Source organism: Saccopteryx leptura, chromosome 13 (genome assembly GCF_036850995.1).
Source record: "Saccopteryx leptura isolate mSacLep1 chromosome 13, mSacLep1_pri_phased_curated, whole genome shotgun sequence".
Lineage (NCBI taxonomy): Eukaryota > Metazoa > Chordata > Mammalia > Chiroptera > Emballonuridae > Saccopteryx > Saccopteryx leptura.
In genome coordinates, this window is record NC_089515.1 from 24,572,256 (window position 1) to 24,587,015 (window position 14,760).

The 14,760-nt window shown below is 44.6% G+C and overlaps 1 protein-coding gene and 1 pseudogene across 1 annotated transcript in view; one reads left to right on the forward strand and one right to left on the reverse strand.

The window, feature by feature from the left end:
• Positions 1-11,808, reverse strand: part of CNNM2 (cyclin and CBS domain divalent metal cation transport mediator 2) — a 176,199-nt gene extending 164,391 nt beyond the window's left edge. The window contains 2 exon segments of the mRNA XM_066354740.1: positions 9,953-11,306; positions 11,308-11,808. Coding sequence (XP_066210837.1) covers positions 9,953-11,306; positions 11,308-11,574 — 1,621 coding nt within the window. The 5' untranslated portion in view covers positions 11,575-11,808.
• LOC136384505 (ATP synthase subunit gamma, mitochondrial-like) lies at positions 3,962-5,221 on the forward strand (annotated as a pseudogene).
• Positions 11,809-14,760: the final 2,952 nt, after the last annotated feature.

Here is a 14,760-nt window from a genome sequence, read left to right on the forward strand (position 1 = left end):
AAAAGATTTTATCAGGGTAATTTGAGATCTTCCTTTTAGTCTTCAAACTTTGGTTATTTAAGGGCATGAGCTTGCTCTATTTCTCTTAACTCTGTTGTCGTTTTCAGTCACTTTTAGTTAAGGAAAATGAAGAATTTTTTAAATTATTTTTATTTATTTATTCATTTTAGAGGAGAGAGAGAGAGAGAGAGAGAGAAGGGGGGGAGGAGCAGGAAGCATCAACTCCCATATGTGCCTTGACCGGGCAAGCCCAGGGTTTCGAACCAGCAACCTCAGCAGTCCAGGTCAACGCTTTATCCACTGCGCCACCACAGGTCAGGCCTGAAGAATTTTTTAAACTCAATCTTCCCACTCTAAGGCAGGTAGAACATGTAATTGATTGTTCTGTTTTCCTTAAAAATATATATGCTTGTGGCCATCTTGTCAAGTAACAGCAACTTCTGGAAAAGTAAATAGAGCCTAGATTTCAATCATAATACATGAATAAACCTACATTAGCCACTTCAAAATTTCAACTTCCAGCCCTGGCCGGTTGGCTCAGCGGTAGAGCGTCGGCCTGGCGTGCGGGGGACCCGGGTTCGATTCCCAGCCAGGGCACACAGGAGAAGCGCCCATTTGCTTCTCCACCCCCGCCCCCCCTCCTTCCTCTCTGTCTCTCTCTTCCCCTCCTGCAGCCGAGGCTCCATTGGAGCAAAGATGGCCCCGGCGCTGGGGATGGCTCCTTGGCCTCTGCCCCAGGCGCTAGAATGGCTCTGGTCACGGCAGAGCAACGCCCCGGAGGGGCAGAGCATCGCCCCCTGGTGGGCAGAGCGTCGCCCCTGGTGGGCGTGCCGGGTGGATCCCGGTCGGGCGCATGCGGGAGTCTGTCTGACTGTCTCTCCCCGTTTCCAGCTTCAGAAAAATACAAAAAAAAAAAAAAAAAAAAAATTTCAACTTCCATAAGAACTATGAGCACATGTGGCCCAAGCTTTCGCTCTTAGCTAGCAACCTCTAGAGAAAGACTAAGAACAATGAAGAGCCTCTAGAATTATCATGATAAAAATAATGCTTGGCTCTGGCCGGTTGGCTCAGCGGTAGAGCGTCGGCCTGGCGTGCAGGAGTCCCGGGTTCAATTCCCAGCCAGGGCACACAAGAAAAGTGCCCATCTGCTTCTCCACCCCTCCCCCTCTCCTTCCTCTCTGTCTCTCTCTTCCCCTCCTGCAGTCAAGGCTCCATTGGAGCATAGTTGGCCTGGGCACTGAGGATGGCTCTATGGCCTCTGCCTCAGGCGCTAGAATGGCTCTGGTTGCAACAGAGCAACGCCCCAGATGGGCAGAGCATCGCCCCCTGGTGGGCAAGCCGGGTGGATCCCGGTCGGGCACATGCGGGAGTCTGTCTGACTGCCTCCCCGTTTTCAACTTCAGAAAAATACAAAATAATAATAATAATAATAATAATGCTTAACTGAGCACTGAGTGCCAGGTACTATTTGAAGCATTTTTACATTCATTATCACATCGACTCAAACGAAGTATCCTATAAATTAGAAAATATCCCATGAGCATCATCCAGATGTGCCAAGGTAGCAAGTTCAATCCCTGGTCAGGGCACATATAGGAATCAACCAATGAATGCTTAATAAGTGGAACAATAAATTGATGTTTCTCTCTCTCCATAATCAATAAAAATAAAAATATAGTTAAAAAAAAAAAAGAAAAAACCTGAGGTTTAAAGAGGATAAATTACTTGTCCAAAGTAGAACCAGGAAGGGCATATTTTTCTTAATCTTTCCATTAGCAGGTGGTATCCTCCCCACAGGACGTGAAAGCAAAGAGAGAAACATTTCCACCTGACCTGTGGTGGCACAGTGGATAAAGCATTGACCTGGATTGCTGAAGTTGCCAGTTCAAAACCTGGGGCTTGCCTGGGCAAGGTATACGTGAGAAGCAACTATTTCTCTCTCTCTCACTCCTCAAAAATCAATAAAATAAAATATTTTTAAGAAGAGAGAGACATCCCACCTAGGTCTCACAGCAAGGGGGATATAAAGTATGAAGTGAGGATCTCACCATTATTACAGCAGCATTTATGATCAATGGTAGCGCTAACGTAAAATAGAGGGAGGATTAGCTCCCCCATTATCTCCATCAACCAATCCCTGAGCCAGGCTAATAAACATATCATCTCCATAGGGCTTGTGATTAGCCCCTTAGCTCTGCCTCCCAAAGCCTGCCACCCCTCAGCCCTCCAAGTAGACATTCTGGAGTTGCCAGTGTATGTGATGGTGAAAGAGTGAGTGCGCTCTGTCGTCTCTCCCTTTCTGTGCTGGTAAGATTGGGGGTTCTTGCTTGCGCATTTTGAGAAAAAGAAGATGAAAAGACAATATTAAATTAAATTGTATTCAATCCACTTCCAGGTATTTAGTTTAACAAATATTCCTCATATGCCAACAAATCTTACAGAAATTGAAGTTTATTACCAATAAAACATATATATTTAGAGAAAAAGATCCTTTAGAAATATGCTACTTTATATGTAACTAAACATCTAATTAGAGTCCAGGGGTTTGTTCATAAAAGTTTAAGTAGTTCAAGAGCAAATAAAACCATAAAATATTACGTTGGCTCGGCCTATTTTGTAGGCTTTCCTGGTTAATGATATTTTAAATTGTGTTTAGATTTGCTAGTAAAATTAATTGGTCCCCCATTGTTTGGAATTATTCAGAATTTAATTCTTAAAAACTTTTTTATTGGCTGATCTGAGAGAGAGAGAGAGAGAGAGACAGAGAGAGAGACATCAATCTGTTCCTGTATGTGCCCTGACCAGGGATCAAATCGGCAACCTCTGCACATTAGAACAACACTTTAACCATGTTATCCGACCACGGTCAGAATTTAAATAATTCTGAAGGCCCTTTGTGGGAGGGGGAAGGTGGTATGTAATCACCTCCCCCCACCAAAAATCAAGATAAAAAGCAGAACAAAGTATTTTCCCGTTTTGTCGAGATCACACTAAGTCAGAGCCTACCTATGGTGTCTCCAGACTAGAAGGCTACGCTCAGGCTTCTGGGATGCTATTAACAGAAACAACCTCCCAAAATCAGACATGATTCTCTGAAAGAATTTAGGTTACATTATGAAAACCCTGGGAAAAAGAGCAGATAGAGGCACAAATGAGACACATGCTTCAAGTGCTCTGACGAATATTTCCATGGAAATTTTATAGACTTGTATAAGAACAAAAATTAAAAGAGCAAAAAAAGTTGCAGCCATCATTCCAAACCCAATCTTCATTACTCTCATTGAAGAAACAACCAAAAATAAAGCACAATTCAGGAATATCCAAAACAAGTTAACACAAAAGAAATATCTGACATTTAACTACCTGAGGTTTCAAGAAATCTAGATATTTCCTAAAATACCCACCTAGTCTGATCTTAGCAGAGGAAAAAACTCAACTGAAGTAAGCTAAAATAAAATGAGCTCACACACTGAGACTTATTTTCTAAGTAATAAAATGCCTGTCAAAGATGTCTTGAATTCAGGATATCAGAAACATTGACAAGAAAATCAATGGCAAACCTGAATAGTCACTTTTCCAGTGACGCAGATCATTTCAGTGATGCAGGTACCTTCAACTTGGGACCAGAAGTCCTAGAGTGGCAAGAACTCCAGTGTAGAGTCCAGGGACCCGGGCTCCAGTCCTGCTGATGGTACTAACTAGGTGGGTAGCCCTAAACAAGTCACTTAACAAGTCTCCGCATGGCTGACTTTCCTAAGGTTGAATAGACTAATGTTTCCTAAACTCACCTAATCATAAGAATTACTAGAATTACTTGGGGGTAGCCGTTAACAGCCTGAATTCCAAGCCTCCTTCCCTAGAGATTCTGGAATGTTCATGAGTTCCCTAAGTGATGCCTAGGAACTTATACTTAGTAAGAGATCCAAGTGAGGGGCCAGTACCACCACGTTTTCTCGGTGGGCATCGCTGGAGTCTCTGCCTGGGCTGTGCAGCCGCAATGGATCCAAGTTCAAAAAATGGCAACTTTGAAAGATATTACCAAAAGACTATAGAATTAGTCAAAACATCCAGAGCCTGACCAGGCAGCGGTGCAGTGGATAGAGCATCAGACTGGGATGCAGAGGACCCAGGTTCGAAACCCTGAGGTTGCCGCCTTGAGCATGAGCTCATCCAGCTTGAGCAAGGGCTCACAGGCTTGAGTGCAGGGTCACTAGCTTAAGCCCAAAGGTCACTGGCTTGAAGCTCAAGGTCGCTGGCTTGAGTTCAAGGTCGCTGGCTTGAGCAAGGGGTCACTTGCTCTGCTGGAGTCCCAGGGTCAAGGCACATATGAGAAAGTAATTAATGAACAACTAAGGTGCCACAATGAAGAACTAATGCTTCTCATCTCTCTCCCTTCCTGTCTGCCTGTCCCTGTCTGTCCCTCTCACAGTCTCTCTCTCTATCTCTGTTACAAAAAAAATTTAAAAACCCAGAAAATTACCAAGTCTATTAAAGTGTTCAGAGCAGCAAAATATGCCTGAGCTGAGAGGAAACTGAAACCAGTTCAAGGGTATGGAACGGGATCTTCTGTTCTGTATGAAAAGGCTGATGTTAAGGTGCCTGAAGACAAGAATAAACACTTCCTTATTCATGTGTCCTCAGACAGAGGGCTTTGCGGTGCTCCATTCCTCAGCTGCTAAACAGATGACATGTGGAGGTGGCTGCACTCACAGCAGCCAGGAAAGAAGCTAAAATTGTTGGAATTGGTGATAAAATTAAGGGTATGCTTCACAGAACTCATCCTGGTCAGTTTCTGGTGACAAAGAAGTGGGGAGAAAACCTCCTACTTTTGGAGATGCATCAGTCGTTGCCCTGCAATTATTAAATTCTGGACATGAATTTGATGAAGGATCTATCCTCTTTAACCAATTCAGGAAAAGCTGTTCTTTTCCCTTAATACCATTCGCTACAAGTGCTGAGAGCATCAGTATAGTATCTAGGACAACACTGGTACTGACATACTGCAGAACTAGTGGGAATACAATTCGACCAACATCTTCTCCTCCTCTGTGAAGGAACCCGCTACAAGTGAGCAAAGTGCCAGGATGACGGCCATGGACAATGTGAGCAAGAATGTGTCTGACGTGATCAGCAAATTGACTTTGACTTTCAGCCGCACCCACCAAGCTGCCATCACAAAGAAGTTGATTGAAACATCTCTGAAGCTGAAGCTTTAGATTAATAAAAATCAAGTTTCATCCTCAAACAAGAGGTAAAAGAGGAAAATTCAGCCAGCTGATTTTATTTTTAGCTTACTTCTGTCATAGTCAGAAGAAATTATTGATCCATTGTTTGAATTACTAATGACAGCAAGGTATTTGTAAATGATCTTACAATAAACAAATTACAATAAGAAAAAAAAATGATCCAAGTACTAATACTTTTATCATCTGGTAAATTTTGCAAACACTAGACTAGGTGATCCTTCAGCTGTCTATCCTTCCAGCTCTGATTCTATACTATGTGGATATTTCATAAGGTACTTCATAAGGTGTTTTAAAAACATGCACATTTATAAAAGTTAACATGAGTTATCAGACAAAACTAATAAACACGTAAGATCATAGAAACAAATATGCCTAATCCCAACCCCCAACACCATTCATTCCTTATTCCTTTAAACAATAAGAAAAGCATCCTCCTAGATACTGAGCAAGTGGAATACTTTATTTGGTGGAAGAAAAGAAAGTTGTTTAATATTAAACTCAGCACATTAATATGGAAAGACTTGTGCTATAGGAAGAGAGAATTGTAAGCCTAATGTTTTAAGTGAAAATTATACATTGCATTTTTCCCTTAAAGAACATTATCTGGTGATTCCTAACTAAAAAAAAAGCTAGGAAACAATCTGGCTAAGTCCCTAGCAGCTATAAAACAGCATGCTCTGTAACACTGGAATGCAACTGTTACAAAGCTAAAAGTAAACAACACAAAACAAAGGAACAATAACTGGTTCCTAATGCTTTAAGTTCAACCATGTTGACAACTAGCTGGCTTTGCATCCCACCTAATCTTTCCTTAGGAAGGTTTCATCAGGTAAATGAAAGCCTCTAGAATGCTTTCTACACACAAAGGTAGCAACCTTTAATTTAGTTTTTCCTTTCGCTATACTATTTTGCTGTAGACTGTTTTTCTAAAATTCTCATAAGCTTCTAGTGGGACTTACTTCCTCTTACTGAGATTTATAAGTATGAAAGCTAACAAAGGAGGCCTGACCTGTGGTGGCGCAGTGGATAAAACGTCGACCTGGAAATGCTGAGGTCGCTGGTTCGAAACCCTGGGCTTGCCTGGTCAAGACACATATGGGAGTTGATGCTTCCTGCTCCTCCCCCCTTCTCTCTCTCTCCCTCTCTCTCTCCTTTCTAAAATGAATAATAAAAAAAATAGCTAACAAAGGAAAAGGAGAACGCCTGATTGCACAGGCACAGAAGGGCAGAGCCCCAAAGGATGCTCATTAGCAACCAATTATCACACAGGTGGCTACAAAAAAAAAAGAATCATTAAAACCCTACACTGAATTTGAGTCACCTCCGCAACACAAACAGATAAGAAACTAAGAGTAAAACATTACTACATACTTTAAAAGCTCTTAGGAAAAGAGTGTGGAGTGGCCCACTAATGCAGCACATACTAGTATGCTAGGTTACTATAAAACATGTTCAGAATGAATCTTGATGCTTGACGTGGAAATACTGGAAATGTAACTCGGTAGATTCAGGATCACACAGGCCAAAAAGTGATTTGCTTTAATGGCAGAAGTGGAGACAGCAACGGTTACGTACAACATCACAGAAGCACTGAGTTTAAAGCCAGATATATGTTTAAATACATTTCTGAGACTGTTGCCCAACAAGCTCTGAAGCAATGTTTCGACCAAACCTCACAATCAATTGAAATAGAAATGTAAAATCAGGATCCGGGGGCCAGCATAATAGTGTGGTTAAGAGCACAAGGTTTGGCTGTCACACAGACCTGAGTGAAAACCCCAAATCAACAAATTACTGTGTGACCTTGAACAAATCATTTAACCTAAGCCTCAATTTCATCATTTGTAAAATGGAGACACTGCTTCACTCAGCTATTATGAAATTTAAACAAGGTAATTTCGTGTAAGGCATTCATCCCTGTACTTGGCACAGAGTAAATAATAAGTCAGTAATAATAATAAGCGAACTATAAAATAAACATGATCTCTGTCTTCCAAACTCAACTAAAGCTAAGAGTTTCCTGGTAGCCAGACAAAAGTTCTAATCATTAGAAAAAGAGATATTCACATGGACTTATACAAAGGTAGCTTTTCATTGCTTTACACATTACAGGAATTTCCCCCCTCCTTAGCAAAGAATAACTCAGACTAACGACATACAACTCTATACAGGCAAGGCTTCAATGCAGACATTGTTAATTAGGAAGGGTTATTTTCAGTGAGATCTGGATTAATGATCTAACCAGTTTTGGGGAGTTAATAGTTGGTATTGTAAGGAGAATGAGGGAAAGAGAGGAATAAAAAGCCTTCAAACCAACCCACACTCCAGCGTTCAATAGAGAAAAACAACAGTAGACTGTTCACATTGTTTCATAATTGAATTAGAAAATGAAGAAGAAAAAAAATCAGGCAAAAGAAATGTTAACTCACACAGAAGAAAGAACTAACACAGTAAGATTAAAGTGATCAAACTCATCCAAAAAACATCAAGAAAAGAGAGGTGAAAAATCAATTATTCCCATAGTTAAGTAACACCCACTCACTCTATCCTTTTCAGATCAGGGCTTAAATTTCCCATTTGCAACTGTCCTTGCCCACTCTTCCAGACATTCCACTAGCCTGAATATACACTGATCTGGTTAAGGACAAAAATAAAATCTTGTGAGTCTTTTTCCGGAATTCATGAGAAAAGATTCCTAATTATTTAAGGGACACATTTCCAAAATACTCTGGGAGGTAATTTGGGGGTGGGGAAGTTTGAAAAGAAATCAATCATAGGAAAATTGTTCAAGGACAACCAAAAACAAGTATCAAAAATGAAAGCAAATCTTGAAATTTTGAGTTAGGAGCAGGATGAATGAGTTGGGAAGTCCAGAACTCAATTCTCAAAGAAAAAAGACACATAAGTGAACTTAAGGCTTCCACAGGGAGTACACACTGCCATCAATCCATCAGTGGATGTGAAAAAATTCTGAATAATAATAATAATTTTTAAAAAACTAGAATAAATGATCTGTATCAATATTGGGAAATTTAGCAACAGAAAGAAAATAAAGTATTTCATAGACGTTTTCAAGTTTTTAAAGATATCTTTCTGTATTACAAATATTACTGCCAAATGAAAGAAGAGACTGATTAGATGGTCCAATTAACAACTTAGCAGTGAAAGAATAAGGACAAGGCCAAAAGAAGCTCTGTCACCTAGCGATAATAGACATTTTCTTTTTACTGTTTAATAACCCAGAAGAATCTCCTTCCGCTTTTAAATGCAAATTACCAATCTCAGAAGCCCATTCTGCTCTATTCCTTTATCTGAAAATTACTGCAGTGTGATCCTGTTCCAGAGAGGACCCCATTCAGGCAGGAAAATGGAATCAGGACAACTACACACTCTATAAGTATGTCGAGATCATCACATCCAGTGAGCTGTCACCCTTACACACAGTCTTTTTCAGTGGACAGACCATTATCTGTCATCAAAATTCTATTTTAAAAAGGAAAACTTAGTTTTGAGGACATTCAGGTCTTTAGAGTTTATATAGACATTTTACTATCCACATATGCACTAGCATCACAGTGATTTAAAAACTCAGCATCCCTTGGTACTCAAACAATGGCACAAGCTACTTACTGGAAACATTTTAAAGGCACAACTTCAGCAACAGTAGTATGAGTTGCTATTTAGTTATATGTTACATGGTAAAACAAACAAAAAACCCAGGATTCAAGAAAGGTGAGCACCTCAGACTCTGCACTTCTCTTCCCTGTTAAAATTCCTCAGAACAGTGAATGTTGACTGAAATTTAATGTACTGGGTGATCAAGGTTAAAAAGAACACTTTTACACCAGAAAAATTCAAGGAATAAATATACCATAACAAGAGGGATTTATCTCATTGTTAAAGGTTCAAGTTTTCTGCCAATATAATGGTTGGGAAATTTTTATTTGTTGTCACTGAAACAGGGAAGAACACTAGACAAGATAGAGCCTCATAAAAGGTTAACTTACCTCTAGTCTTTCCAAGTTGTATATTAATAAAGAACTTTAGTGTTTAAAAAACCCTCTTTCCTAGCTAAGGCAAGTCACAGCCGAATGAGTGAGTGTGTGTGTGTGTGTGTGTGTGTGTGTGACACTTGGTTTATCCCATTCCCTATCATCAAAGGCAGACCTCCATATTCCCCCCACGTCTCAGCACAACCAGAAACACGCTATTGAAAATGCACTTCCAATCTCTGAAACGTCAGTGAATGTTTAAGGAGGAGAAAAGGATTGTACTGGGCTTAGAAAAGCTATTTAAATGTTTTCTAACTGCCTGCAATTAGTACATGTCAACCAAATGGCAGAGCATGGCATTAGCCGCCCCCTCCTTTCTACCCACTCAGAACCCAGGCAATGAATGCAGCAGAGCACTCAAGACCAGAGAGCCAGGGAGAGTATCATGCACAGAAAATAGGAAGCCTGCATTTTTGATATAGGGGGGAAAAAGCAAGTGATGGCAGTCTTGTGCTTTTAAAGAACCTAGAAGCGCTTACTAGTTCAGCCCATCCCCAAATCCAAGCCACCCTTTCAACTTTGCAATTAAAAGAAAGGAGAAATTCCGGTCAACTCGCCTTGGGGGGTTGGTCTGAGGGTAGAGAACTCAAGCAGGGAGGAGGAAGCTGGAGAGAGAGAAAGAGCAAGCCAATGAAAGATACCAAAATTTCCCACCTTTCTTAAATTCTTCCAGCATAGCGTCCAACTTGGTGTCATTGAAAACAAAGTGCAAGGGGTGGTTATAAAATTTAGTGATGGTTTTCAGGGGAGTACAGTCATCTGGATCCACGAAGGCCAAGTCTTTGACAAAGAGGAGGTCCACGATGTTGGAGCGCTCCCCCTCGAACACTGGAATGCGAGTGTAGCCGCTCTCCATGATCTCCGACATGGTGTTGAAGTCCAGAATGGCTTCACCAGTGATCATGAAGCAGTCCCGGAGGGGAGTCATCACGTCCTCCACCGTCTTGGTGCGGAGCTCCAGCGCCCCTTGGATGATGTTCAGCTCTTCTTTAACGAGGTCGTTGTAGGGGTCTGTGACCCGGAGCATCTCCAGCAGTTTTTCCCGGTTATAAACTGTTCCTATCTCCTGGCCCAGGACGCAGTCCAGCAGCTTGCTGACTGGGTAAGAAGCGGGGAAGGTCATCATCATGAAAAACTTAGTGAGGAAGATGGTGTTGGCCCCTACAGCCAGGCCGTGCCGGGAGCAAATGGCCTGGGGCACGATCTCCCCGAAGATGACGATGCCGATAGTGGAGACCACCACGGCCACGAGGCCTGAGCCGGCGATGTCGTCGAGCAGGATAGTGAGCGTGGTGTTGACCAACACGTTGCCCAGCAGCAGCGAGCACAGCAGGTAGTTGCCCTGCCTGCGCACGGGCTCGATGCGCTTGGCATAATTCTTCTCCTTCTCCGTGCCGCAGTTCTGCACGATGCGCAGCTCCATCGGGTCCAGGGCCATAAGCCCCAGGTTGAGGCCGCTAAACATGCCCGACAGGCACAGGAGCAGCGAAATAAAGATCACCTGCAGCCAGAAGGGCAGCAGGAACTTCTTCTCCTCGCCCACGATCATTTTGGTGTCTTCGCCGTCGTGGTAAATCCAGGTGGTCTCAGCCCACGGGGGCGGCGGGAGCCCGGCCACCCCCGAGCCGCCCTTGCCCCCGACGGTGCCACCCGCGGACCCCGGGCCGCCGGCACCCAGGGCTGGCGTGGACAGTGATGTGCACAGGTAATACGACTTGCTCTTCTCCATCTTGCGCAGCGGTTTGATCTCGATCTCAATGATGCCTGATGTACGGCGGTTGAGAATGATATGGGGCAAGATGATGATATCTGAAGTGCGGATGCCGCAGCGCTGGGGGCCGCTGTCCGGCTCTGGCGGCGCGGGGCCCCCCAGCCCGCGCTCGCCGGGGCTGTGGCGCCGCCGCTCGTGCTCGGTAAAGGCGATGCGGGACCACGTCTCGTTGTTGATGTTCTGCCCGTACACCCGCAGTTTGACCCGAGTCCGCTCGCTCACCCGCAGCGCCCCCCCCTTCCATGAACGACACGTCGTTCGTGTCCTCTAGCCGCAACCCGATGATCACTGTCTCCTCGTTCTCGCCCGCCGCGGCGCAGCCTCCTGCGCCGCACCAGCAGCTCAGCAGTAGCAGCGGCAGCAGCCGTTCCGCCGCTGCCTGCAGGAACCCCCGGCCGCGGGCGCTGAGGCTGCGGCGCGCCGCCATCTTCCAAGTGGGCAGTGCGGCGGATGCCTGCCCGCCCGCCATCTTTACTTCGGGTTCACAAGCGCCACAGCCAATCATAGGGTGGCTGCTCCAGCTGCAGCTTCATCCTTCCCAACCCGCGGCGCAAGTGCAAGCACCGGCCCCTGAGCGAGACTGCAACGGAGCGTCTGTACCGAGTGCTCAGCAGTCGGCCTCCCTGACAGACACTGACTCCGCCAGCTAAAGAACCTGGAGGCTCGCGGGTGGTGGGAGAGGGAGGGGCAAGCGCCAGCCGCTACCGCGAGAGGCAGGCGGACCAGCCAGTCATGGGAGCGCGCCCGCCCTCCCAGCCAGGGGGCTGGAATGGGGGTGTGGTCATGAGCTGAGCCGCGGGCCAATGGCAAGGTAAGTGGGTGGGGAGATGAGAGCCACGGTCCTCCTCAGCACGCCAAGTTTCCAACTGAAAGGCGCGTGACTCTTGTGTATGTGTGAGGGAGGAGGTGTGGCCAGCTAGGGCCCGAGAGCCAGTCACAGGTGAGGGCTGTACAAAAGGGGGCGGGGCCTTCCGTCCGTCTGCCAATGAAAAGGGCAACCGCAGGTTCGCCGTTCCCTGAGGATCCTCCGTAGTAGAAACCAGCAGTCGATTTGGTCAGGTTGGACAAACGTCCTGTGGCGCGAGGCGGCCGGTTTCTCGCCGCACTGCATTGGCAGCTCCCCAGTGCTCCCTGCTGGTGAAGAGAGGGCTGCTCCTTCCTGCCCCAGGAGCCCGAGAAGCCCACTAGGTACGGTTTAATATGCACATTATCCCAAAATGAAGCCGAGGCGCCGGCCGTGCCCTCCTCCTCTAGTCGTGCGCCCCGCTCCGCCTGAGACTAGCGGCGGCTGGGTGGCCCTAGCATCGCACCGACCTGGTCTTCTGGAGCATCTCCCTTGTCCCTAAGGGACGCGCGCGCTCTGCAGCTCGCGGTCACGTGCTGCCACCTGCCGGCCGCCTGGTGCTCTGCAACACTTTCCAACCCAGCTGTTTCCCAAACCTCAAAGGGTGTGTGGGACATTGGGTTAGAGTTCAGCAATTTCCCCATCTTCCAAATAATAAAAATCTACTCATATTCTTGCTGAAAGTATATATTCCATGGGCCCCATTTCATGCTTACTGAAATGGTAGGACCCAGGTGTCTTTTTCTAACAGGCATCAGGCAAGTTTGGGAAATGGGAGGGGGTGGTAGTAAGCAGACACATGAAGGCTCCTTCTTTTCTTTTTTTTCTTTTCTTTTCTTTTTCAATTTATTGATTGATTTGAAAGAGAGAGAGCAAGACATAAACATCAATCTGTTCCTGTATGTACCCTGACCGAGGATTGAACTTGCAACTTTTGCCTATCAGGACCGTGCTGTAACCAACCGAGCTACCCCACCAGGACATGAAGGCTCATTATTAATCACACTGACCAAACCCTACTAGGTCCAGCCATTGCTCAGAAGAAGAAAATCCTGAAGACCTAGCTCCCCAGATTCCCAAGCCCACTGCCTGTGGTGGAGTAACTAGTAACAGAGAAACTGACAAATTAATCTTTCTTTTCTTTTAATTTTTTTTTTATTCTGTCAGCACAGTCAAACATTTCCAATTAATTTCTGCTGGAGATGGTTGTAGTGGCCTCCTAACTGGTCTGTCCTCTTGTACACCTTCCTTCTCAACCCAGCAGCCAGTGGTCTTGTTAAATCAAGGAATAGGGGAGAGATTGTCAAACCTACAAGCTTTCGCTCCCTCCTTTGAAATTCTACTCTGGCCTTCCTATCTCATCGGAGTAAAAGCCACAGTACCTACATTCTTTGACAAAGCTCTAAAGCAGGGGTCCCCAAACTACGGCCCGCGGCCGCATGCAGCCCCCTGAGGCCATTTATCCGGCCCCCGCCGCACTTCCGGAAGGGGCACCTCTTTCATTGGTGGTCAGTGAGAGGAGCACATTGACCATCTCATTAGCCAAAAGCAGGCCCATAGTTCCCATTGAAATACTGGTCAGTTTGTTGATTTAAATTTACTTGTTCTTTATTTTAAATATTGTATTTGTTCCCGTTTTGTTTTTTTTACTTTAAAATAAGATATGTGCAGTGTGCATAGGGATTTGTTCATAGTTTTTTTATAGTTCGGCCCTCCAACGGTCTGAGGGACAGTGAACTGGCCCCCTGTGTAAAAAGTTTGGGGACCCCTGCTCTAAAGGGTCTGCTCCTGCCTCTGACTTTTCTGACCTCCTTACCTGCTGCTCCAGCCAGATCCTCCTCCCCGTTTCTCACCCTCTCCAGAGGCTCCCCTGGGAGCCTATGCACTTGCTGTTTCCTGTACCTGGGACTCTCCTCCACCCAGATGTCAGCATAGTCCCTTACTTAATTCACCTCCTTCAAGACTACTCAAAGGTCACCTTATCTTTCCTTTCTTTTTAAAGATTTTTTAAAAATGATTTTATTGATTTTTAGAGAGAGAGAAAGGGAGTGGAGAGGGGCGGGAAGTATCCACTTGTAGTAGTAGTTTCCCATCTGTGCCTGGATCAGGTAAGCCTGGGGTTGTGAACCACGACCTCAGCATTCCAGATTGGGTGCTTTACTCACTGCACCACCACAGGTCAGGCTCAGAGATCTCCTTTCCTTAATTTGTAAATAAACACTCCCTGGACTCCATCTCTGCTTTATTTCCCTTAATTTAGTTTGTTGTCTGTCTCTTTCCACAAGAACTTGAGCTTCCTAAGGGCAAGGACTGTGTCTATTTCGTTCACTGCTGTGTTATCGGGGCCTAAGATAATAGTAGACGTGCAAAAAAACATTTGTAGAATGTTAAAGAAATGAAAGAATTTTTATTCTGATTATTTCAAGTAATGTCCCCAAGTCTAGCTTCCAGGCCTTTCGTTTCTGGTGCTGCTTCCCCACCCCAAATTCTCATACTGCTACATTGAAAAATGAGATCAGATTGAAAAAAAATGGATTCACAGACTTGGCATGCATTTATAAAAATAGCATTATTAAAGGTTAGAAGAAAAAAGTTGGCCTTTTTAAGAATATCTGACAAAGGTTAAGGATAGATATGATCCTTCTAAGTCAGCTGATTGAAAATGAAATTATTTTAACTGAATAAAAAATGAGTACAAGTGTGTTTAAGGAGCTAACAGGGAAGATGATTAAAAGCTCTCAAGGCTGCAGAGAAAAGGGAACTCTCATCCACTGTTGGTGGGACTGTAAAGTAGTACAACCATTATGGAGGAAAGTATGGTGGTTCCTCAAAAAACTGCAAATAGAA